We start from the raw sequence: 26419 nt of genomic DNA, 5'->3' as shown, positions 1-26419 counted from the left end.
AGAAAGAGGAAATTGAAATTGATGAGCTATTTGGGAAGGCAGCCCTCAATGTGCCAGACTCTACCAAAAAAAGAATTTGGCAGGAAATACAGGAAAAGGTGAATTCCCTGGGGGTCAGCCACAGGAGTGTCGATGAGATAAAGAAGAGGTGGTATGACCTCCGCTTCCGGACCAAGGAGAGGGTGGCAGAAAGGCTCCAGGAGATGAGAGGCACAGGAGGGGGACCATCTTCCATACCACCACCCACACCCCTGGAGGAAAGGGTGGAGGAGGCCCTGGAGCAGGAGGCTGTAACAGGATTCGGAGATCTGGACACCTCTGAGCCCAGAACATCAATCAGTGAGTACCATGTGATATGCCTGTACCCCCATCAATGCCATACCCCCACCCACCATGTACACAGGGGCATGCACAACCAAGATAGCTCCATTTCAGAGTAGCAGATACCAGCATGATGTATTATGGGCAATGTAGTCAAGTAGGCAGTTAATGGGCAAATGTTTATTAGGAAGTGTGCAACAGATAGTAGACACTGACAGTCTTTTCCCCATGTCCCACAGGTCTCCCACAAGACCCCACCACCAGCCAGGTGCCAACGATCAGCCAGCCCCATGAGGAAACTACAGGAGCAGCCACCACTCCCACCTGCACCACCAACACCATCCCCTCCATGACAACACCCGCTGCAACAGTGGTTTTGGAGGCTGTACCAGCAACAGCCAGGAGTGCCACAGCACATCTCACAGGGCATCCACCGCTAAGCAGGCGACGCAGGATGAGGAGAGCAGGGCTGCAGGCAGAGTCAGGGCGTCCGTCTACCACACTGACAGAGGCACAACTGCTACGTGGTCAGCGCCTGCAAAATCAAATGTTAGGGCGGATTAGTGGGGTCCTGCACCGCTTTGTAAGGAGCAATGAAAACAGCATGCAGCAGCTCCATGCACAACTGGACGTAATAGGCAACAACACTGGTGACCTAGCCCTGTCCATGCGTGATCTGGTGGCTGGACTGCTTACACAGAGCGAGGGTGCGCGGCGCAGGGACCGCCAGCTGCTCCAAAGGCTGGACAGGATGGCCTCCTCAATTTGCAGACTGGCAGTGAACACTACTGGGCTGTCAAGAAGAACAGTAGGCCTCCAGGTAGAAATGGGCCACTTTGCAGGTGATGCGGCAAGGGGCCTGGGCCGGATCACCCATGTGATCTACCTCATGGAGGCACGGCAGGTGTCCAGGGGTGCAGGGGACACCCCACAAGACAGCGAGGAGGGCTCCACTGTGAGCAGTGTCTCTGCTGGTGACACCAGGGAGCTCCGGAGTGGGAGTACGAGGCAGAGCACTGATGAGCAACCTGGGACCAGCCAGGCTGGCAGAGGCCGCCATAGGCAATAAACTAAACACTGTCCCTGATGTTGGGGCACATGATGGCAATGTGCCCCATGCCAGGTTGGCTTTCTGAAGTCCCTGGACAGTTTTTCATTGTAAATAGTTCAATTTCTGCACATATTAAATAATTATTTTGGTTCCACTTAACAAATGGAGTGTTTGGTCAATAGGTGAGTATGGTAGAAGTTGGCACGTACCTTCCAAAGTATTGTGTTGCAATGTGTTCCCGTCTCAGTCTGCCTTGATTTGCGATGCTCCTATCCCCATGATGGCGATGTGGTGGTTCTTGCTCTTCATCCTCCGAATCCGGGTCTGCAGGGGTGAGAGGTAGCGCACGTCAGGTGGCAATGTTGTGCAGGATAGCGCATGCGATGACTATTTTGAATACCGTTATGGGGGTATACTGGAGGGCACCTCCACTTCGGTGGAGGCATCTGAACCGTGCTTTCAGCAATCCAAAGGTGCGTTCAATCAGGTTCCTGGTCCTCTTATGTGCACTGTTGTATCGCCTCTCACATTCATTGCTGGGTGTTAAGTACGGAGTCATTATCCATGGCCGTAGTGCATATGCACTGTCACCTGTTGGGCACAAACAGTACACTGTTAGAAAGTCCTGGTTGGTGTGCACATTGATCTGTGTGCATGTCTACAAGGTGTATGCAGCTCTACCTAGGAGGTATCTGTCTCCAAACTCCCCACGTTCCAGGCGTTGGTGTATCCCACTGTGTCTAAAAATGTAGGAGTCATGAGTACTGCCTGGAAATTTCGCTACAATGTCAGTGATGACATAATGGGCGTCACAAACAACCTGAATATTGAGTGAGTGTGTACACTTTCTGTTGCGGAACAGATATTCCAGGTTTGCAGGAGGGCATATTTGAATATGTGTCCCATCTACACACCCTATGACATGGGGAAAGTTGGCAATCCGGTAAAAGTCCAGATTGGTACTGTTAATTTCTGCCTCCTTCCTGGGTAGGTATATGTAGTGGGACATGTGTGTGAGTAAGGCATCTAGGAATGCCCTGAGGAACCTTGATAGTGCACTTTGGGATACTCCACCTGCCACAGCAATGACCCCCTGATAGCTCCCCGAGGCCAAGAGGTGCAGTGAGCATAGCACTTGCACATGCTTAGGGATGGCGCAGCCACGCAGCGTCTGGCGTTCTAGCTGTGGTTTGAGTAATTCAATTAATTCTAGTATAGCTGCGCTGCTAAGTCTGTATTTGTCATATATTTCTTCCTCTGTCTGCCTTGTTCTGTAAATCTTCTCCTGTCTCTGGCTCCTCCTCCTCCTCTGCTGGGCTGCGTGGGCTCTCCTCCTCACTGCTATCAGGTATATCTCCGCCATCTTGAGTAACCCAGATGCCTTCTGGGTCTCCTTTTATACTTTGGTAATGATTACCACCTGCTCTGAGTTAGTGGTAAATGGGACATGCAAAATGGTCTTTTTGCGACTAGTCGCAATTTGCGAGTTGCTATTGCATATGGTTTGCAACTCGCAAATTGCGACTTCCTATTTGCAGGTTGCAAAATGGGGTCGCACATTTTGCGAGTCGGTAACGGCTTGTATTGCTTTTTGCGAGTCGGAAATGGGATTTTTGCATTCCATTTTTGATTTTGCTGAGTCGCAAATAGCGATTCGGGCCATTTGCAACTCGCAAATGTTTGCTACATCTGGCCCTATGTCTCTAAACAAAATGATTGTGCACACCTGTTACCAAAAGATGATCTGTGTACACCAATGTGAGCACAGAAGCTATGTGACACATGACACTTTCCACATTAACAGAGCAAGGATTCTGTCCCCCACCTGGTAGAGGGGCAAATATGAGTGAGGTCTGTACATACCCCCTTGTTGGTGCTTTGCTGCCTTCAAATGCTCATCCAATTCAGGGTAGGCCACTCCCAAAATGTGGGCTATTAGGGGGGGTCATGGTCGCCTTTGGCACCCCATCCTCATTGGACCTCTGCAATCTTCCGGGCTCAGCATTTCAGGTTCTCCCACTTCTTCCGACAATGGGTGCTTCGCCAGTTGTGGACCCTCTGGGTCCGCACTTTCTTGGTGATGGCACAGCAAATCTCTTTCTTCTGATGGGTGTTGACCGGCATGGATGACAAAGACAAGAGAGAAAATCATGCCCACAATTCCCACACAAGAACAGGCAGAGTTAACTACAAGTGAGTCTAACAAGCCAATGACAACCTGTCTTGAATATCCTGTCCACCTGTGGCACATGGCAGACATTGGATGAGGGGACATTACTGCTAACGCTCCCCACAAGGGTACCCATCACAACCACCAGCTCTGCCCCAGCATGGAGCAGGTATTATAGTAGTGTGTTTTGGATGACAGGAGCAATCCACATGACATTGGCCAGGAACATGACATAATATATCACACAAAAGGGCAAGTGACAACTACATTGCTCACATACAGCCACAACACCTGAAGATCACAAGCTGCATATAGTCCTCACAGGTCACAGCCAGGTTACAGACAGGCCCATATTGCCAGGACAATATACAAGGGAGTCACATGCACACAAACATGCAATCCTCTAAATGCATGCACCTGTGCACATACACATGCACCCCCATGCTACTTCATGAAGTGGAGGTCTTTGTCTCACTCCAAAAATTTAGATCTATACTTCCAAAACATGTGTGCACACAATAACAACATAACAGAAAGATACAACTAGACTTGCTTTTGACATGTCCCACATCATGTCCAAAAACTGGTTCAGATACATGGAACATCAGTTCACAAAACACTGTTTGCAGAGGTTCAATGCCCAATACACTAGGGACATGCACATTACGCATCAGAGCTGGAACAATCAGCCAACAGGGCAGTGTGACCATGGGACCAGTCAAGGATATGTAACACAAATGGTCAAAGTTGTTATGAGCATACCTGTCACCGCTTTACAACATGCCTCCAATGCCAAGAGAAGAGTATATACAGGGCATAGGCTGAAGTCGAAGAGCTTTAGTAGTGAGGCATGAATTTCAACATGTCTCCAGTGCCATGAGAAGGAGATATACAGGGCATAGGCTGAAGTCGAAGAACTTTAGTAGAGAGGCATACATTTTAACCCTCACATGCTCCAGTCCAGATGGCAATATTTACAGAAAGTGGCAATTGAAACTTTCTCTGCAGGCAGACCCCAGAAGCCATCACAAAATACCATGTCCCAAATGGTTATATGCATCACAACATTTCATGTATCCCATAGTCGGGTACCTATGGCTGTCAATGTGCAGAGTTTAGGCACATAGAGTATCATTATCTGGTGTCAGTACAACACTACAACAATGCCAGCTGTGGCCACAGATGTCTGTGCAGATACAGAAAGGGCACAACTATACTGAGAAACTGGCCAAAACACATGCATTGACACATTCTGCTGCCATTTTGGCACACAAGACCACACACTGGTGATGGCTGTCAAGACACCTCAGTTAACCATGTGCAACAGTCACAAGGTGGATCAGGGAACACTCATTGCACACTCTCCACAATGTCTCAGGAGTATACACCTGTAACTTCAATTGGGTACGTGCCTACAAACTCTACCCATTAAGCAACTGAGAGCACCTACAGGGCTCAAAGGACACATTCTGACATACTACCCATAAGCCTAGACTACCTAAATCAAAGCTTGATAGAGCTACAGAAACATATGCGCACATGGTGCTCTTACCTGCTCCTCTGGTGCACCACAGAGCTATTCATACAGGGTTAGGACCTCCTCCACAAGCTTCCCCAGCTCTTCTTGTAAGAAGGCAGGGGCCCTATCACCTGTAGGACGTGGCATGATTGCTGCCAGTGGCAGTACACAGTATCTCAGGTTGTGGAGGTCTCGCTGGCAGAAGTGTCAGGAGTCAAGTGAGAGAATAATCAGGGGATGGTGGATTAATATAACAGTCACTGCCAGCAGACACAGCCATTGGCCCAAGACCACCATAGGCAGCAACGTATTCCAATAGAAACGTCAGTTGCAGTAGCATCTGCCTACTGCCATGACGACTTCGGCTGGGAGTCACGATCGTTTCCACTTGTCCAGTGGAGTAGGTCAGGCAGTCACCATTTCAAAGCCTTTCCATTGTCACAAAAGTTACATTTTGATGCGTCACAATGTGGGAACCATTGCAACTGCAGAATCTTCAGTGCAGGCATTGTCCAAAGGTGTATATATGTCCATATTGTAGGTACATGTTGTAATGCTGTCCGGCTAAGTTTCTGAAATCTTTGGGGGCACAGTCACCATCTTCTCTACCATGTGCAAAAATTGTATTATTGGGCTTTTAATCACAGGCAATGTTGATCTCACAGAGTCTCACTGATGAATCCGTTTATTTGTACATATCGTAATTGAAGCAAGGGGGTGACATGTGACAAATGTGCCACATTTACCATTGCTATGTGCTGTGTATCATGTTTTTACTGTCTCATGTGACATGTCACATTTTTCATGTGACATTTGTAGTGTCACCTACAAGGGACACAAAAAATGATTGACATACCTCAAGTTTTTCTCTCACTTAGTTACCCTGGAATGAGAAGGGTCAGACAATCTCCTGTGTATCATCCACTAGCATACTTGCAGACCATGGAGAATAGACATGTCATACAAATATACCAGCTGGATAGGATGACAATCAAGGATCTCTGCCGTCAGTTGGAGCCAGATCTGATACCTGCCATCAGTCATCCAAATAGCATACTACCCATTGTTCAAGTCATGTCAGTGCTGCACTTCCTGGCCACTGGCTCTTAGCAAAATACAGGGATTACCCAGCCTATGTTTAGTCTGGTCTTGAATGATGTATTATCTGCACTGTTGAAATACCTGGACAACTACATCCAATTTCCATAATGTGAGGATTTAGCCAATGTGAAGGCAGAGGTCTATGGTTTGGCACGCATCCCACAAGTAATGGGAGCCATTGATGGTACCCATGTAGCCTTGGTTCCCCCAAATGGCAATGAATAGGCCTATCAGAACAGGAAGAACTTCCACTCCATAAATGTATAAATAGTCTATTTGGTAGACCTCTACATTTCCCAAGTATGTGCATGGTACCCAGGTTCAGTACATGATGCCTTCATCAGGTCGAACAGCTCTATCCCACAACTGATGACACAACAGTACCCAGAGTGGGCCTGGCTGGTTGGTAGTTACAGATGTGTGTGTTTGTATACTATATCTGCTGCCAAACATGATGATGCCCTGGACTCATGTTACAAACATGTCACAATTCCTTACAGGGGACTTCGCCTACCCAAACTGTCTCTAGTTGTTGACATCAGTGAGAAACCCAACCACGCAATGGGAAGTCCGCTTCAACGAGGCCACTGGAAGGACACAACATGTAGTGGAGTGGGTTTTTGGGCTACTGAAGGCAAGCTTCCGGAGCATCGATAAGTCTGGTGGAGCCCTCCTTTACTCACCTGCTAAAATGTGTCAGATCATTGTGGCCTGCTGCATGCTCCACAACCTTGCCCTGAGGCGACAGATCCCATATATCCTAGCAGTTCTACCAGGTGAGAATGCAGACATTTTAAATGAGGATGACAGTGATGAGGATGAAGGTGGAGACATGTGGGCAGATCTCATAAATCAGTACTTCACCTCAGTGCAAGTATGTGATGTTCTGTAATTCACTGATTTCGTGGGGTAGTGTGGGGGTCAGGATTGCTTGAGAAGGATCGCTGTGTAACCATTAGACAGGTTAATTGATGCCTTGCAGTATACAGCTCTGGTTGTCATGCAAGTTCAGGCTTGGAGTTGTGACTCTCATGAGGATCTCCTTTGTCTGGGGCAGTCAAAATGTACAATCTGGGAGATCTTTACCTGCCTAAACTCCTTGTCTACCACTTTGTCCTTTCAGGTCTCTTCACAATGCCATTCTCATGTGGACAATTCTGAGTTGTGTCAAAGACAGGTGGCATAAGCTGGTCTTCCATTTGAAGTGGGCATGAATTGATCCAGGTATTGTGTTACATATTTTTGGGGTGTATGAATCCCATGCCCAGACTGTCAGGACTGTGGGATGGCACAGATCTGTGCAACACAATAGACCTGTTTTCTGTGGTATGTGTGTCCAATGGTATCATGTGTATGATCATGTGTCTTTGACTCATCATCCTGTCCAATCCAGTCACTCAACCTTCACATTGCATTGGCAATGATCCCGTTTGACTTGTGTGGAGCTGTCATTGTGTTCCCTCATTGCAGGCCACTGTGCATGTGTGTCAACACTGAAATAGGTGAGTGACATACCTACAGGTGACGGACCATTGTAAGCAGAAGGCCCTCTGACTAGGGACTGTTGTATTCTCCTTTATCTGCATTATGGGGTATGTTGATTTGCTAGGTATGGTATAGGTATGTGATAAGGTTTGAGCAGATGACAATTTCTACCAATCTGTTAGACTATTCTGAGGGACACAGATTGGCATGTCCATTACTTCAGTGGTCAGTGGGCAGTTGCTTACTGACACCTAGGGATGAGCAAAACATATGGTCAGCCTATGTGCACCACAGTGTAATAAATAGAGATTGGTGATTGTCCACTTGTGACATTGTGTTTGTAGTGATCCCCATGATTACACTACCTGTGACATGTCCCACCTCACATTTCTTTCTAATGAGTTGATCATGAGCATTAAGCATAATTCAGGTTTAACAACGTACATGGAGAAAGAATAGCTATCGGACAAAGATAGTGTATTAGTTGTGTTTATTTTCATGATTGGGTTGAATGTGAGCAAAGGAATAATTTTCAAACAGTGAAGGGATCAGTCGTCGTAGATGTAATCATTCAGCAGCCACAACATTTGAAGTCCCAAGTCTAGTGTCCTACTATCCTGCAATTTGGAAAATGGTTGTAGAAAGCCAACAGGGTGCATCTGAGGCACAGAAAAGGTAATCCATCAGTTGGGGGTTACTTCCTAGCAGTGGTTGTTGTCTTGCCATCTGCACCTCCTGGTTGTTTGGGTGGATGTCCAAGCTTGCGCAGGGGTTCTTCAGCTATAGAGGTAGGGATGTCGGAGGCATGTCCTTCCCCTGGAAGGCCCACCATTCCACTGGCTCCCACAGATGTTAAAGAGGATGGTATAACTTGGTCAATGTAAGGGGTCTGGTTGTTCCCTGCTCAGTGTGGGATCGATGTCTCTCAGCACCCCTGTTAGGGAGATCATGTAGGCATTGTGGGCCTCGAACTGTTACATGACTTCCTGGTGGTTGTCCCTCTGCAGCTGCTTGATCTCCCCCATCACGGCTAGTACCTGGCTAGTACCTGGCCCAACACCTTGGGATTGTTGTTAGTCTCTCACAACGTGGGAGATGGTGTCCTGGCAGCCTCATGCTGCTGCCCCACACCATCCCTCCCACTCACCCTACCCCCACATGCCTGTGACCTTGGCACAGTTTGCCTACTGCCACTGGTGCCAGGTCCATCATTGTCAGGGTTTTCGAGTTGTGACTCTGGTTCCTGGACTAGGGGGCATATGATGGCTGTTACTGTCTTTGTGGCACAGGTTTGGGGGTGACTGCGTGCCTGAGATATAGATGCAACAGGACTGGGAGGAGTTGATGTGGGCAGGGTGAAGCTGACAGTTTTCATCTGACCAGGTTGTCCAGTTGGGCCAGATCTGTCCCCAACATCCACACATCCAAGAGTGCTCTCCTTACTGAGGGCTTCATCCAGGAGGGGAGTGGTTGTCTCAGGAGTGCTTTCTATGGTCCCAGTGACAGGGAAAACGGTTAAAGATGTGAAACAGACAGTTACAGATTGTAATGTGGCATGTAGCACATATTTTGACGGGTATGTATGCTTTGGTCCATATACAGATTGCCTTTGCTTGATCCCTTTATTTGACAGTGATACCTGCATTCAATTATGTTGAGGTACAGGCAAATCCTTTTTAAGTCACCTTGCTAGAGGATGTCAGGGTATCTTGGCACTTGGTTGTCAGTTCATTGACTCATATCTTGGCAGCAGTGTAGCATTGTATGTTTTATGGTGCCTCCCAGTTTGAAAGATTTCATTGTTTAGTTGACAGACAACTGCACCATGTCATTTGCATACTGACCTGCCCATCAGATTTGGAGTAACCATTCTACCTGGCCACATGTGAAAGGTTACACCAACTACAACACACTGCAAATATATGTGAGATCCCCCCTAGGCGAGTAAAGGCCAATAGGTGATTGGAGGTAGGAGTGACATAGAAGCTGTAGGTGTGTGTGAGGGGTATTGTACTATCAGATGTCCATAGCATTGCTGTAATTCCCACAGACTATACAATTATGAACCATTCAGTTGAATATACTCCATTGTTTAGTATGCATGCAAGGCTATTTTCAATGTGGTACACTGTTCTGGTTTTAGTAATTTTAGAACAGTGCCTGCTGGGAGTTATAGTGTTGTCAGTCCCTGTACTATCCACACCATATACAGATACCATGTACCCAGGTGAGTTAACTTCACATATGATATGCCAGACAGGAGTATTCAGACATTTGGACACAGGGGCGGTAAGTGGTGTGACAGTGAAGGTGTCAAAAGGTGATCAGTGAGCATGCATGACAATATATTTTGGTGACGTTATTGGTGATGTGACTTACCTGACTCCACTCCCTCAGGTATTTTCAGTCAAGTCCTCACGATGCTGGATGGCCAAGACCTTCTCCTCCCCTGATGTGAACTGTGGGGGAGGAGGTAGGGCACCACCACCAGCTGATACCTGGTGGACATGGAACACACCTTCCTCCTGAGTCGTTTCTCCTCTTCCTGATGTTGTCCCTTGTGCATGGGTAGATGCCTACAGAATTCACCCTGTTGACCATTCCATGCCACATTTCCATTTTCCTCACAATTGTAGTCTGCTAGATGTAGGTTCTAAATAAGTGTGGCTCTACTCTGATAATTTCATCCACTATGACTATTAAATTGTCTGTGAAACGGGGATTTTTTTGTGGTGACATGGTGGTGGTGGATAACACAAAGATAGGGTGATGGGGTGCTGTGTGGTGAGGGGCTGACTGTTGGTGGATGATGTGTAGAGGTGCTATTTTGTGTGGTGGTTGTCTTCTGAGGTGTGTGGGATTAGAGCTATTTGAAAGTTGGAGGTGGTCTATTCTATGGTACTGACTCTGATTTGGACTCTGGCTCCTAAAAGTGGTTTTGTAGATGGAAGGATTGTGGTTTGTGAAGGGGTGTGTTTTATAGAGTAGTTTGTGGGTGTGTCAGGAGCATAAATATGTGTCAGCTGTGTGGATTTTGAAGCCATCCAATGTGGTTGTCACAGTGTCCTTTCCTCGGGATCTACACGTCACTGAACAAAAGGTCCACCTCCCGGAGTCATCAACTCAGAACACTATTATAGCACAGAGTTATGATGAAGCCAGTTGGGGAAATGGAATTAGGGTAGGGAACAGCAGAGAGAGAGATCTGAAAAGAAAAGGTTAGAACAAATATGCACTTACTCATTTATAGCAGATAACTCATCAATTGACTCTTGACTAAATGCATCTCCATGATATCAAATGGAGACCCCTTTTGAAGTGAGGGCAAAGCCCTTTCTTTGAATCATGGAACAAGAACAAACTACAACCTCAGAACCAAGAGATGGCAAGAGCTTTGGACTATGATCATACTCTGAATATTAATCCTGTAACATCTATGCATTCATAACATAAACCTTTGATCATGGCCTAGAAAATCTCAAAGAGTTAAATATGCTTTTCACGTATTATGCTTTCCAATAAACAATTAAAACTATAATTTGCTTATCTCCAAACATGCTTTCACATTCAACACTATAAGGCCGGAAAGTTTTTACTTATTGAACTTGAAGCGTTTGTTCCTTATGCCAGATAGCGCTTTCATTTGTTTCATCTAAAGCGCTACGCCCCTTATGCTAAGGGGCACCTTACTCATGTGGCCTGAATCACTTTGATTATTTTGCCAAGGACTTTTTATGCATGTGAATTGAAGCGCTTTGATTGCTGTGCCAAAGGCGCTTTCCTCATGTGGACTGAAGCGCTTTGATTGCTGTGCCAAGGGTGCTTTACTCATGTGGACTGAAGTGCTTTGATTGCTGTGCCAAGGGTGCTTTACTCATGGGGACTGAAGCGCTTTGATTGTTGTGCCAAGGGCGCTTTACTTATGTGGACTGAAGTGCTTTGATTGTTGTGCCAATGGTGCTTTACTCATGTGGACTGAAGCGCTTTAATTACCGTACCAAGGCTGCTTTCCTCATGTGGACTGAAGCGCTGAAATTACCGTGCCAAGGGCGCTTTACATGTGTCCTTAAGCGATTTGCTCGTTGTATTAAGGGGCGCTTTACTTCTGTACTCTGAAGTGCTTTAATCGTCGCGCCAAGGCAACTATACTCTGAAAAGTGAAAACGCTTTGCTCGTTGTGCTAGGGGCACTTTACCTTTTGGAAGTAACAACTCCCTTCAAGATTTGGCTCATCAAGACCTTACCGCTACGAGTACGACCTACTAGTATCTGAATTCACCATGGAAACAAGGGTACTCCGATTGCCATCCATCTGCCATGCAGGAAATCTGCTCTTCTTCAGAGAAACCCCCAGGAGGTCTGACTGCATTGAAGTCTTCAAAATAGTGAGCAATGTGCTTGGGTGTGGCTGAGCTTTACAGGCCTGCCACACCCCAAGATGCCTGCTGCCTCTAAAAACATAGGAATTGTAGTCCCTTCATGGAATAGCACTGATAAATGCATCTTGTCCACCAATGTTCTGAACCTGCCGCTCTATGAGCTTTGCCACAGGGCAGACGACACTGATGGCTACCTTTGGAACAAGAGGGGCTGACAAGTGGTGCGCATAAAGCGCCGTAGAGCCGAGCAGCAGAGTTTTGGGCAGGACCTGGACCGCGCATGGCCTTATTCCTGACAGTGGTGTTGTGTATTGTGGTGGTGACCTCCGACTGCCGCGGTCCGCGCTGCCATTGGCTGACAACCATGGAAGAACCACTCTTGTGATTTGTGAGTCGTAATAGATTAGGTGGTTGGTTGACAGGCTGGCGGTGCTGGTGGTTGGACTGCCTATTTTCCACCCTCCAAAGTCCTGGCAGTGTTGTTTTTTTTACCTGTGTTTTGACAATCCTGGCTGTTCAACTCGGTATCACCGCCATGAAAAGGCTGGCTGAGAACAGGCACCCCTGCCCAGCAACATCCCAATGTTCATTGTCTGCTTTGCAAATTATGTATAGAATTTTTAATTCTATATTTATATTTATGTTAAATATATGTTTTTATATTTTTGGAACACTTTAATTTTTTATATGGTTAACATTTGTTGAATATTTACAGAATGTTCCTTAATAAAATAACGTATTAAAAACTGTCTTTTTAATTAATGTTATTCTATATTGGGTTTGGGTCATTTTTTATGTTTCGTTAGCAGTATTGTTTTCCCTGCTTCATCAATTCTTTAGTCTAGCTTTGTTATTTTTTGTGGTTCATTGTTGTGGTTCCCTCTTCCTATTCTCCAGTTCAGGGAAGATTACTTATTATTACGTTTTTTAGGGCTTTAGTGACTCGTGAGGTGCTTTTCAGTGTTGTAGGTTGAATGCAGGGTAGTGATTGTTATTATTTTCCTTGGTTACTATTTGAAATGTGTTTGAGTGTTGTAGATCTCATTATATTGTAGTTATAGGTTTATTCTGTTTGTAAATTATGCATTGATTGCATGTGGTTTTTTTTTAAATTGTGTTTTGTACTATAATGTTAGTGGGTTTGAATGTCATGTCTTGGTTTTGTCAGGTTCTTTACATATTTCTCATTTGGGTCATCAGAGATCTTGTTTTTTGCAGATGTGTTTTTTTAAAGAAAATAAATGTGGTTATCTTTTACATCTTATATTTTAGATTTTCTTGCTTTTTTTTTACTTCCCTAGAGCATTTTCGTAAATTCTGCTTTTTTGTTTTTTTAATGGTCTGTATGGATTGCTATTATTTCTTTGACATTTTCATTTTTACTTGATATTTTTGCTTATTTTGGGAATTTGTTTATTTTATTACTGGAGTTGTTTGTCTTTTGGATTGCTATGGAGTTTCATCGCTTCAGCTACAAAACTGTACATAGCTGTTTTATAAAAAATTAAAAAAGTTTTGAGACTTTAGGATTTAGTTGTGTTAGTGATTGTTCCATTCTTATTTCTTGATAGCCTTGTTATTTTATTTAAATTCCAAAGAATGGTGTAGTGTAGGGTATCTTTGTCCAAAAGATCCTTGGAAGGAATTGTGTCATCATTCTTCTGTTAGTGGTTTGTGCCTGACGTGCATAGTACTCTCATAAATGTTTTACCATTATGTAAGATATATAGGTTGATGTCTGTGACCAGAATGGTGCAGTCTGCCAATCCAAGTATCTTCAAATGAGACCATTAGTGGAGTTATTTTTTGTGGGAAAACTGGGCTGATTTCAGAAGTCCTCTAAATTTTCCCCCCGTTTTTCACTCCTACTGCTTGTTTTTCTGACTCAAATGGTGCCCTGGACATGACTAGTCCCAGTCCCAGGGCCAGTGCTGTGATTGAAATGGATATGCAAAGTAGGCTAATTATATAGTTGGATGTACCGAGCTACCTATAAGTCCCTAGTATATGGTAGGGCATGTAAGTTTAGGGACCCCAGCATAGGTAGTACACCCATAGGTGCCCTGCTATGGTGGCCAGTGTCAGTCTAAAGGCAGGCCTACCTTGCTGACTGCTTGCAGGTTAAAGTTAACCCAAAATTCGCATTTGGAGTTACAAGTACTTCCAAAGTCATAAGCTACCTTATTTCTACATATAAGCCATCCCCAGGGTTGAATGTTGTGTATCCATAAGCAGGGACTTTATAAAAGATGTTTCATAAGCTCTGGTGAGGGAAAAATAGCTAAACTTGATTTTCCCCATTGTAGTCAATGGGCTCCACAGGCTAAGATGGAGAGACTTTATTTTAAAATAATAAAGTCTTATTATCCATAGAAGGAGCTAAATATGCCATGTTTAGCATCAAATCAAAAGTTATAATAAATCCAACAACTTTTACGAAGAGTCTTCAACTTGAGCCAGGCTGCCTTGATCAGGTGTGAAGTGGCCTGGCCTGAAACAAAGGAAGCTTTTTGGTGGGAGGAAATCGGCCTCAGCAGATGGTAGAACAGGAAGAGGGGAGAGCAGCCAAACTGGACTTCGAAGGATGGAAGGATATTTGGGACAGCCACTGTACCTCCCCCATTTCCTGTAGCCCCAGACAACCAAGTGCCCCCTTTTTAGAATAAGGAAGGGGTGTGTTTGAGGAAAACTTAGGGCCTCCATATAAAATATTTAATTTTTCCCATCTTGGATTTTGGAGGAATGTTGCTCCCTGGGATTGATTTTTACCACACTTCCCAAGAAGTGGCCACGCAAGAGGGTGGTGGCCTGCACGTTATTGGACAGATGGGCCCCCCTGTTTTCCACCCCAGGAGCAAGGATAAAATTGTCAGAGCTGCACCCCACCTCAGATCCCAACTAGAACAAGACAAGACGAAGAAGTACTGCCTTTCTGGACCGTTGGCCTGCACCTGGACACTGCACTCAGAAGGACTGCACCAGCTGTACACTTGGGCTTCACCAAGAAAAGGACTTTTCCTGGTTTTTAGTGCTTCAGGAAGGGACTCCCTGTACAATACAGGTAGAAAATAGCTGACCAGAGTCCTGCATCAACCCCTGGAGAAAATGACCAGCTGACCAGTGATTATTGATGGATTTGAACCAGGTGCTTTCTGGGAGTTGGAGTCCTAACCCCCAGGGAGCAAGTCAGAGCTTCTGGAACGTTGGGGTGAGTAGTGGACACCTAAAGAACCTTAGAAGACAGTCTGCTGAAGATGCAGAAGTTTGGAAAAAAGCACCATAAGTGGGCCAACCGGAGTCAGGAGTCAAGCCGGCTTATGTGGCCCACTCCCCAGTCTGATTTCTAGGTTCGTCCCGCTGAAAAACTCCACAGCACCAGACTTCGAGGATTTCACTGACGTTCGTGGAAAGGCAATACAATAACATTGTATTGAAATCGGCTTGCTGTGGAGGGTCATCAAACATCAGAGAGAAAAAGCTCCCAAAAAGTTTCTAAGTGTGAACGTAAAAAGTTGAATGAGGCTTCCCGCGCGGTGGATCCGAGAAGGGCTTCAGGGAGGTTGGCTTCAATTTCAACTTGGACCCAGACGAAGATTTCTGTACCAAAAAATCGTCTAAGTCTGCATGTAGAATCCGTGACCGAGGTCTCCTGCAACATATATCCAAAGAGGGCTCCAGGGAGGTTGGATTCGACTTGTGACTTCACCACAGTCTGCTGTGCCGACAGTTCACACTATGAGGTTGTGTATCCATAAGCAGGGACTTTATAAAAGATGTTTCATAAGCTCTGGTGAGGGAAAAATAGCTAAACTTGTTTTTCCCCATTGTAGTCAATGGGCTCCACAGGCTAAGATGGAGAGACTTTATTTTAAAATAACGAGTCAGGCAGTCAACAGACCAACAGACCAACAGACTCACGGTGAAGGTAATTACTGCCCAGTTTGGTGGTCGTATCACCAAATGACTGCTGCCTCTGCCGGGAATAATGTCCCAGATATGTTGACAGTGGTGAAGGTTGGAATCAGACAGGGTGGTGCTGAAGTGCCGCTCTGCTGATTACAACCTGGTTCTCACCGCCATGAAAAGGCTGAAGGAGAACGGGTGCAGGGGACCACAGGGGAACCCCGGCACTGCTCATGCCCAGACAGTGCACATTATAAGGGTGCGTGCCCCCTGCTGGCTGCAGCATTGCCACCGGCTTGATTACAAGCCAGCAACAATGCTGTTGCCCCTTTCCCATTGGGCTGATGGGTGGAAACCAAGTCCACCTGTCAGCCCAGCAGGAAAGTCCTAATGGGGCAGGCATGGAGGTAGCCAGTATTGCGGCAGCCTCCCTGTCAGAAGTTCAGCAGACGAGTCTTCCCGTCCGCCAAACTCATAATGGGCCCATTAATCTTTAAAATTTCATATATCCAGTTCTCTTTATTGGGTTTTGGTCATTTTAGTGTCATTTTAAACATAAAATATAAGCTATTTTTACACAATGGTTTTGGATTTTTTTGTGTTTACTGTTTTGTCATTATTGAATGCTTTACACACCTGTCTCCTCAGTTAAGCCTAACTGCTCATTGCCAAGCTACCAAGGGTAGAGCTGTGATTAATTTATTGAGACCCTGACTGGACCTAGTGGGAGTTTGTGACCTATTGTTGAGTGTAGGTATCTACCTGCCCTTACCAATAATCCACTTTCCAAACATTTTGTTCACAGCTTTGAAAATAAGATGATCCCATTAATAGGCTGTAATCCTGTGCTACAGTCACAGGTATGTACGCAAGAGCAATTCGTTTTTTTTTAATTTCATGGGCAAATATGGCTTTTATGGAGTAGTCTACACATCATGGCAATTTTTGCAGGTGCCTCAAATACTTTGATTAAAGAGGGTGTATGTGGTTATATTCATAAAATGGTAGAAATCATTGTGTGCTTGAAGTTTCTAATTATTTTTTGTGGATTGTATTTGGATTTTTTGAATTAGTTAAATAGTTCTTCGTATACTGCACTCTGTGTAGGGTGAGTAGACTAAGGGGAGATTGTTGGTTTGGCATTCTCCATGTATTGTGTAAACTTATATGAATGGTGAAGAGCACAATTTGCATATGACGTACTTCATTCATGTGTTTCTCTGGGTAAAGTTTAGTATGCTATTGTTAGTATCATTTATAATTATTTTCTCTTATTGTTACAATTATTGTATAAAAGGAAAGTGTCATTTGTGTGTGCTAAGGTTATACTCCCGGGTCTATTTCTATACTCAAACCTTTGTGTAGCAGAAGGTGTTTGTCTAGTTGCTTTTATATTTCTGGATATGAGTTAATACATTGGGAATTGCACTGGGCCTGTCTGTAATATATTCAGAAACATTGGTGATTATATTTTTTGCAATTGTGTATATAGGCTTTTTGGAGCTTGTACTAGCTTCTCTCTTTTCTTGCAGTACATTTCTTACTTCAATTTCTTTAAAGATAGGGGGTTGATTAGGCTCTGCAACATTTTTAACAATGTCATTTTCTCTAATTGCCCTCTTATAGCATGCATTACATTACTATAATAGTATTTTGAACAGTTCCAGTGCGTTCTTTCCCTGCTTCTACTTACTTTGTTGTAAGTGTATCCTATGTGGTTTGATAATAATTTTCCTTTCTGAGATCTTGTGCATGTTGGTTTGTATATATTGTATCTGCAGATTATACAATATTAAATCAATAAACAAATTGATGTCTAACATTTCTATATTTCTATTTACTATATTTGGATAGTTTAGATATTTTCAATGACAATACTTTTGTAGTTGATATTGTTGTTTTATCTTTTTGGTCACATGTTTTTATCTTTTTTGGTTACATGTTTGCCTTACTAAGGTAGTTTATGCATATTGGTGATAGTTTCGGAATTGAATGTTTTTCGCGATATTCTGTCACACAAACGACATCAGACGTTCAAAGAAATACTGTTATTCAAAGTATTGATTGAAAGGACAATGGGATTAATGGAAAGGGAGATGGTTATTCAAAGCGAGTCAGTATTTAGTGATACTGGTTGAAAAAGGGGTAATATGCAAATTTTTCATACAAAATGTGTACATGTTGATTATGCAGGAGCTCTTGGTACACAGGATCAAAGGAGAGGCAGTATTGGTGACAGTACATGTTAGTACAGAAGGTTGATGAAATATAAAATATTGATCGCTGGGTTAGATGGAATGGGGACGTTTCGTGAAAAGCAGTGCTAAAATACAAATACCTACTTGCTCACTGATTTTTTGACTAGGTTTTTAAATTTCAACCATTTTGAAAACCCCAGCAGCAGTTACACAGAGGTGGATGACAAACACTTTGCAAGGGTAGATGGATCTATGGATATGTATAATTTCATTCATGTGGATGGCTATCGGTTCGTGTGATTGGGTAGACACAGGTGTGTGATAAATATTTCTGGTTGCAAAGTTGGATAAGGCTGGGTGCAAACATGTATGTGTTGGTGGATAGGACAACAAGGGTGGATGGAAGGATGGATGGATGCTAAATAATGTACATTTGTAGTTCGTGACGTTTACTATTTTACTTGCGCTATTTTCCTGCCTTATATAAAGTATTGCAAGTAAGTCTTACGCTGACCTGTTGCAACAGTGGCTACAAACTGCAGTTAAACTATTTTTTTCTGTGGTTTATGTGTTTCTGATGAACAAACTGAAGCAACTAACCGTCATGCTACTGTGAGAACATCACGCAGTAAAACACGAAGTAATTTAATATGGTGCTGTGTTATAAATTATCGATTTGTCTGTTAGAGAAATGAAGCCTAATAAAAGAAGTTTCCTGTGCTTAAAAAAATTGAAGCATAGGCCGCCCCTTTGTATCCATCAGGCATTTACACCATTATAAGACGCACACTTATCAGTTACCGAAAATTCCTGACTCCGTCAAGGATTATGAGAAAACTTGATTTGATTAGAAATATAGCATTAGGCATCAATGATTCGAAGAAATACTATTCTAATATTCTTAGATCCATATTCCGCACATTATTCATTTCTTGCGCACTAAACACCAATCAGAATGCCTTGAAGTTTTACGTTCAACTCCTGGTTCTTTTCTTCTGCTATAACGAACAGATTTAAATGAGAATTGCTAAAATATTATTCTGATGTTTTCCTTCATTTTCCATTTCTTAAGCTTTTAGTATACATTTAAAAAAAGAGAACTGCCTCACTCACCATTGTACTTATAGTGATGTGAACACTCTTCATACAGGTCACAGCCCTTGAGATTCCACACTGCTCCATCTGTCCAACGATTATGTATGACTCATTAATGTGCTGAAGAAAGAAATTAAATTTACTGTTAGAAAACTCAGTATAAAGGAACACCTGAGCACCCAAAAACGCACGATATTCATTGCTACAGTATTGAAATATGCTGTGATACCCTTGAGTGCAGAAAGAAACTCATGTCCATGCCACTGAAGGATAAACAATTGAATGAAAGCAATTCTTGTACCCACAGGCTATCCCTTCTTGCGTACAAGCATGATACTCGTTTATGGAAAATAAATATACGTCCTGGATTTCACTTTTTATTCGATGCAATTTACTGCAATTTCACAAAATAAAGGATGTAGTTATTCACTGGGTATTGCTCAGGAAACACTGTGAGAAGGACTATTTGAATAAAGCATGAGCTCTACCTCAGTTTAAATTTAAACTGTACTGCAGTCTTAAGTGCATACGCTACTGTGCCAAATTTGATTTATTCCTTGAGTCGTTTACAAATATTTCTCCATTTCTGTTAAATATTTACATACTCATTTATGGATCAATTCTGTTTATTGCTATTTTAGTTTAAAGAGAGAGAATAAAGAACACAGCCATGTGCCTACAACCTTACAGGCCGGCAGTGATACTAGCACTCATAACACGTGCAGCGTATTTCAAGCCTTCCTCAGAGGGTTTGCATTGTAACCAATGAAACATGAGCATTACATATATAAGAACAATCAACATAAAAATGTGGTATAAAACTAATCCATTCCCCACCATGTCCACATCAAAGTATTCCTTATATTCTTCTCCCCTAAATGTGTGAGCCAGCTTCCTTGGTCCCCTTCCCCCATCAGTAGTTGGACGAGTAGCATCAAGTAAAGTTGACAAGCTCAATGGCCTTTTAGCAGGCGTATGATTTTTAACTCTGTAGGGCATGTGATTTTGGTGAATTATGTGGACAAAATTTGTATAAAGGGTGCCCATGATGTGGAGACTTCTGCAGATCATTGTTCCGCTGCGAGGGATAGTTTCTCCATCCCCAGAAGAAACCATAGTTTATGTAGCCATGAGATGTAATTTGGGGTTCTGTCTGTGCCCCATTGTGCTAATATCGTCTGGTGGGCAGCATTAAGGGCTAGAGCAATTTGACGGCCTCTCAGTGATCGTAGAGGGAAGGTGAGGGGGTTGGATAGGCCCAGAATGTTATATGTTGGCAGTCTAGGGATCTCTGTGTGGAAGGCTCTGTCGATTTCGTCTAGGATGCTACTCCAACATCTTTTCAGTTTGGGACAGTGCCATAGCAGGTGTATTAGGGTGCCAGTATTGCCGCAACCTCTCCAGCATAGCTCAGGTTTAGTGTGGTTCCACATATGGATCCTTGCAGGTGTGTAGTATCAATAAGTTGTTATTTTATAGGCTGTTTCAGTGCCCAACATGCTGTGAGCTGTGTGGTGGGCCCTGTACTGTATTTCTACCCATTCCTCTTCTGTTCATCCCCAATTCGACCTCCCATCTTTTTTGTCTCTTGGTTTTGGGTATTTGTGTGCCGACCATAAGGTGTATGTAAAGCTCAGAGATCAGCTGTTTATCGTCTCTTTTAAGTGTTTGCCATTTCACAAATGCTGTGAGCGGTCTCGCTACTATGGGTTTAACTGTCGGTTAGAGCACCCAGTGTCTGACCTGATAGTATGTCATTCTATCTGCCTCCGTGAGCCCATAATCATCTTTTCGGTGGTCAAAGGGTGTAATGCCATCTGGGTCAAATAGGCTCCCCACCCTCTTGCAACCCCCTGCATGGCATCTTTGAAAACACTCTGTAATCAGGCCAGGGGAAAAATCTGGATGACGCAAATCGGTGTCATAGGGGAGGGGAAGGATGTCAGACCATTCTTAACCGCCACCGAGTCCCAGACCCAGAATGTTGTGCTAGTGACAGGGGAGGAGTATAATCCCATAGCGCTGTGTCTGCGTGGCAGTCAGGGCTCCTTCCAAATATGTGACCCTGCGACTGCTTGATCCATGAAACACCAGAGTTTCTCAGTGTATGAGCGGCTCCATTCTACTGTAAACTGCAGTTGGGCAGCCTGGTAGTGTTTTAGAAGGCAGGGGGCTGCCAACCCCCCTTTTATCTTAGGGAGATACAGGGTTTGGTGCGGTATGCACACAGGTTTCCATCCCCAGATAAATTTAAGTATCGCCCATTGCTATGACTCCAGGGTTTTAATCGATGGGGTGAGAGGGATTGTTTGAAATAGATAAAAGATGCGTTTCAGGATCATCATTGTTATTGCCGCTATTCTACCTAACCATGAGAGTTTGTGTTTGCTCCAGATTTCCAGGTCCTTCAGTACGGCTTTGGTGAGGGCGGCATAGTTCCTGTTAACCATTTTTGTAGTCGTGTTTGCGAGTTCAGTGCCAAGGTATGGGATATAAGAGGAGGACAAAACATAGGGCAGCTTTGAGCAAAGCTCTGCTTCATGTGTGGGGGGGACTGAAAGGTTCAGCATTTGCATTTTTTGTATGTTCACCTTGAAACCTGAGGCAAATCCAAACTCCTGCAGGGCCTCAGTCAAGGCTAGTAGTGAAGCCATGGGATTTGACAGTGTTAAGATCACATCGTCTGCGTAGACGCTAATGAGGTGCCAATTGCCCTCAAATTTTATGCCAGTTAGGAGGGAATTTGCTTGTAGTCTCTGTGCTAGAGGCTTCGTGTAGAGGGCAAGGAAGAGTGAGGACAGTGGACAGCCATGTCTCATTCCTCACTGAATAAGAAAAGGCAGAGACAGCGTACCATTGACCCGGACAGACGCCTTGGGCTCCTTATATACGCATTTTATCCATTTCAGAGGTGTCAGGCCAAAGCGTTCCAACACCTTGAATAGGTAGGGCCAGTGCACTCTATTGAACGCCTTCTCCACAGCTATAGTAAATAGTGGAGCCTTTCTTTGCAATCTATGCATTTTTTCTATGGGGTGTAAGGTAAGAGACGTTTTGTGTTGTCACCGCATTGTCGATGTGGTCCGGGTCAACTAGCTCGGGCATGTAGGGGTTGAGAGGATACACCAAGATGCCAGTGAACAGCTTGGCATCTATGTATAGGAGTAAGATGGGCTAATAGGAGCCACACTCCTCTGGATTTTTGCCTGGTTTGGGAATTACAGTGATGGTCGCATCCAGCATACTGGAAGTAAGGGAATTGGTCTCCATGAAGAAATTGAATGGCCTTGTGAATATTGGGGCCAGTTCAGATCAAAATGTTTTGTAAAAAACAGGGGTGTAGCCATCTGGGCCCGGCGAAATCCTTATCTTGAGGCGGGAGATAGCCAATATCACTTCCTCTGTTTGAATTGGTTTGTCAAGGAGAATTACATTTTTGAGTGGGAGTGGGGTAAGTGTTCAGTTGTCTAGGTATATGCAGGAATCTGTATTGATGAAGGTGCCTGACGCGTATAATGCTTGGTAGAACTCAGAGAACACCGTTGTGATTTGTGGATCTGTGCATGCTTCTCCCAGAGAGGGGGAGTGCACCATCTTAATAGTGTTAGTCTGGAGTTGCGCTCTTAATTTGTGGGCTAGGATCTTCCCACAACAGTTGTTCCCTACATAATATTTAAGTTTGAGCCGTACAATAGTGTATTCATAATGGTCACAATCCACTCGTCTCAGTTGGAGATGTGTTTTATCTAGCTCCCTCCAGACACTTGGAGCTCCTGTGAGTTTATGGGTACGGTCCAATTCAGCCACCTTCTGCTCAAGCAGCGTTCTCCATTCTATCTGGGCCTTGTTTCTCTTTGCCGATAAAGAGATCACCTCCCCTCGCACCACTGCCTTGAGGGCTTCCCATGTTGTCGCTATGGAGGTGTGACTGTCATTGTTGTGGCTAAGATAGTCTTTAATCGTGCGTCTCAAGGACTCTACCAAATCTTATGTCTGTAGTATAATATCCCGAAATCTCCAGCTGGGGGCTCGAGAGTGGTTCATATCAATTTGGGCTGGTAAAGTGATGGGCGCATGATCTTTAAGAGAGCAAAGCTCAATGGCAGTCGTTTGAATACAGGCTCGCAAAGCCGAAGAGGCCAGGAAGTAGTTTGTGCACGTGTAGGTTTTTGTTGCTGCCGAGTAAAAGGTACAATCTCTGCGGTTTGGGTTTGCAGTCCTCCATATACCTTCCAGGTCACAGTCCGCGAGCCAATGAAGCCCTGCCGGGGAAATAGAACCTGCCTATGCCTGTGTCCTGAGCAGTCTAAGTCATTGTTTATGACAAAGTTAAAGTCGCCTCCCATGAGGATTGCTGTGTCAGGGGTAGTCAGCGGTGGAGAGAGGGCTTATGTTATGAATGTCTCTTGGTGAGTGATAGGGGTGTAAATAGTGCCTATTGTGAAAAGGAATTATTCTATCCACACTCTGTAGGCTAAGTATCTACCATTTATCTCATGTACCTTGGTGAGGAATTCCCCTAGGAATGTTTTAGCAACCAGGATCGCCACCCCCGTGTTTTGTGGAGGCCGAGGACCAATATTGTTGAGGGAACCATTTAGAGTGCATTCAGTCCATATATTTGGGTATCTGATGTGTTTCTTGTAGTAAGCATTTGTGACTCTCTGGTCGCTCGAGGAGAGAGAGGATTGCCAGTCATTTTGTGGGATTATTGAGGCCTCTAACATTGAGCCTCAGACATTTAAGTGTCGGGTGTGTTGATGAGAAGGGGAGGGCCTTGATAGATGTAAGTCATGAGTGGCAAGGAGCTTGGAGCAGTACTATGTGGGTGCCTATGTTATAGTTTTCAGACATTTGTTTCTGATTGCATCACACGAGATAGGGAAATACCATCATTAACAGTGTGGCACAACAGGTGTTTAATCCAACAAATAACCCAGTGCTCAATGCAGAATAGAGTATAGACGGGGCTTCGAGCAAAGCTCAGAGGTGTTCTGTGGGGTCTGGGTAAGCCATCTTTGGGTTCCGACACCCTGGGCCCTGTGTCATAGCTCGTCGGGCCGGACCCCCCAGGGTGGCTAAATGGTCTTCCTCGCATGTGGTTAGCGACAGTCAATGACAATGTTTTGGTGCCGGCAGTGATGCTATCCAGGACAGCCCGTCTCTTGTGTGCTCTTTCCAGTGAAGATGGTCTTGGCGGTGTCTGTCGTTGTTCCTTTCGCTTCCAGCCATTTCAGCCCTCAGGGGGGCCCTCCCCGGAAACTCTCACCTCCAAGGGTTCTTCCGCCATGTTTAGTATTCTTCTGGCCTCCTTAAGTGTTTTCACTTGTCGTGTCTGGTCGTCCCAGTGGAATACGAGTCTGAAGGGGTGTCCCCAACTATATGAGATGGAATGGGACCGGACGTGATCTGTGATGGGTTTAAACTCCCTGTGTTGCTGCAGTGTGAGCAGGGAAAGATCCTGGTATAATAGCAAAGTGGATCCAGGGTTGATTTTGCGCTCTTTGGAGGATGTCTTCCTTGGTCATGAAGTTTTGGATGCAGGCCAGAATGTCCGTGGGAAGAGACCCAGTCCTTCCAGGGTGGTGTGCTCTGTGCACCTGGTCTAATAAGATCTCCTGTTTATTCTCTGGACCCAGAAGTGATCAGAACAAAGCTGTGGTGTTCTCTCTGATAACATCACCTTCTGACCCATTGGGAGCTCCACAAATTTGTATGTTATGGCAGTGGGAGTGGTTTTCCAGGTCCTCAGACATGATCTGTAGTGGCTCCTGCTGTTCCAATAAACAAAGGAGCTCTTGTTGGAGTTGTTCGACATCTTCTCCTCTAGTAATCTCATTGTCTTCCAGGCTTGATACCTGGTCCCCCAACGAGGTAAGGTCGGTGCGACACTCGAGCAGTTCCTGTGAGAGATCTTTTCGCAGATGCTGCAGATCTGTCTTTAGGGAGGGAGGTAAGGAATCCCCTTGTGACTGGCGCCATCTTGTTGTTGTCCACAACCCGTTGTCTGCGATCATCTGTGGTTGTGGGGGAGTATCCATGTTTTTCTTCAGTGCTGGTGTGGATCTGGTCAGCATATCTCGGACAGACTGATCTTTTTTAGTCTTTGATGAAGCCATCTTCTCTTGTTTGCTGCGGCGTGGGCCGTTGGGCTGGCAAGGCCGGACGCGGTCCCTGCTCGCCCTCGGGCCCCCATTCAGATGCTCTGGTGGAGGTGATCTGTAAGTGCTATAGTCCTCAGGCTGTGGTCGCCTAGGTTTCGCCCGAGTTGATCACCACCGTGGCCCGCTCTCTGCCACTGATGCCTTCAGCCCATGCGACTCCCACACCAGGCCTCAGTGCAGCTCACGTATGTTCTTTCCTCGGGGCTATCCAAGCCCCAGTGCACCAGTGTGGTTTGTTAGGGGCACGCTCGGGCCTCCAGTTATCTCAGGCCTTCCTGCTTGAGTGTGGCCGGCTGCCCATCCTGCGGACACCTCCCGGGACCCGCGCCCAGGGTCTCATCTATTTTTGATGGTCCGGATGCCCTTGTTATCCGGCACTTTGCACCGCAGCCACCAGCCCCGGCCTCAGGTCCCTCCTCCATGGCCCACGCTGCAGCCCAATCCACGCCACTGATCAGGCACCCCAGGTCGAGGCACGCCCAGCTGTCACCTCCAGGTCCCAGCACAGCCACTCCTTCATCTGGGCCCTCAGGAGCCCCTCTGTTTGTCGGCGCTCCTCCGTGGTGCACCCAGACCTCGGCGGTCCGTGAGCCCCGGGCCCTCCCATTGGCACCCGTCAGGACTCTGGCTTCTCTGCAGGCCCCACTCTTCAGATTTGTCACTCCCTGCCAGCACCCTCTTTTGGGTTAACGGTTCCGACTGTCCTGGGGTGGCTGCAGGGGGTCCCCTGGCTGCTATGTCTTTTGTACCCAAGCCCGGGCGGCGGAGCTCCCAGCAGCGCATCCGCTCATGCCACCATCTTGGCCACGTCCCCTTACATACTCATTTAAACTAATTCTTGCCTCTTTTGTGAAAACATGCAAATTCTTATCTGTTTATCACTCTGTTGGCATGCTTCCTTTGTGACAGTAAAACTTCAGTGGATTTTGAGCATAAGATGCCCTTCTTCAGGACTTTACTTTCATCCATAATCAGTGGCTTGAATATTTCTTCTGGATACTGAGAATGGTAATTCATGGCACAATTGTCTTTA

At 45.2% G+C, this 26419-nt stretch overlaps 1 protein-coding gene across 1 annotated transcript in view; it reads right to left on the bottom strand.

Moving 5' to 3' along the window:
* LOC138284401 (mucin-5B-like) overlaps positions 1 to 26419 on the bottom strand; it is a 1991087-nt gene that overhangs the window by 1339051 nt on the left and 625617 nt on the right. Inside the window, exon 10 of the mRNA XM_069223138.1 lies at positions 19241 to 19342. Coding sequence (XP_069079239.1) covers positions 19241 to 19342 — 102 coding nt within the window. The remainder of the gene's footprint in view (positions 1 to 19240; positions 19343 to 26419) is intronic.

Source organism: Pleurodeles waltl, chromosome 3_1 (genome assembly GCF_031143425.1).
Source record: "Pleurodeles waltl isolate 20211129_DDA chromosome 3_1, aPleWal1.hap1.20221129, whole genome shotgun sequence".
NCBI classification, from domain to species: domain Eukaryota; kingdom Metazoa; phylum Chordata; class Amphibia; order Caudata; family Salamandridae; genus Pleurodeles; species Pleurodeles waltl.
This window is presented reverse-complemented; position numbering and strand designations above follow the sequence as displayed.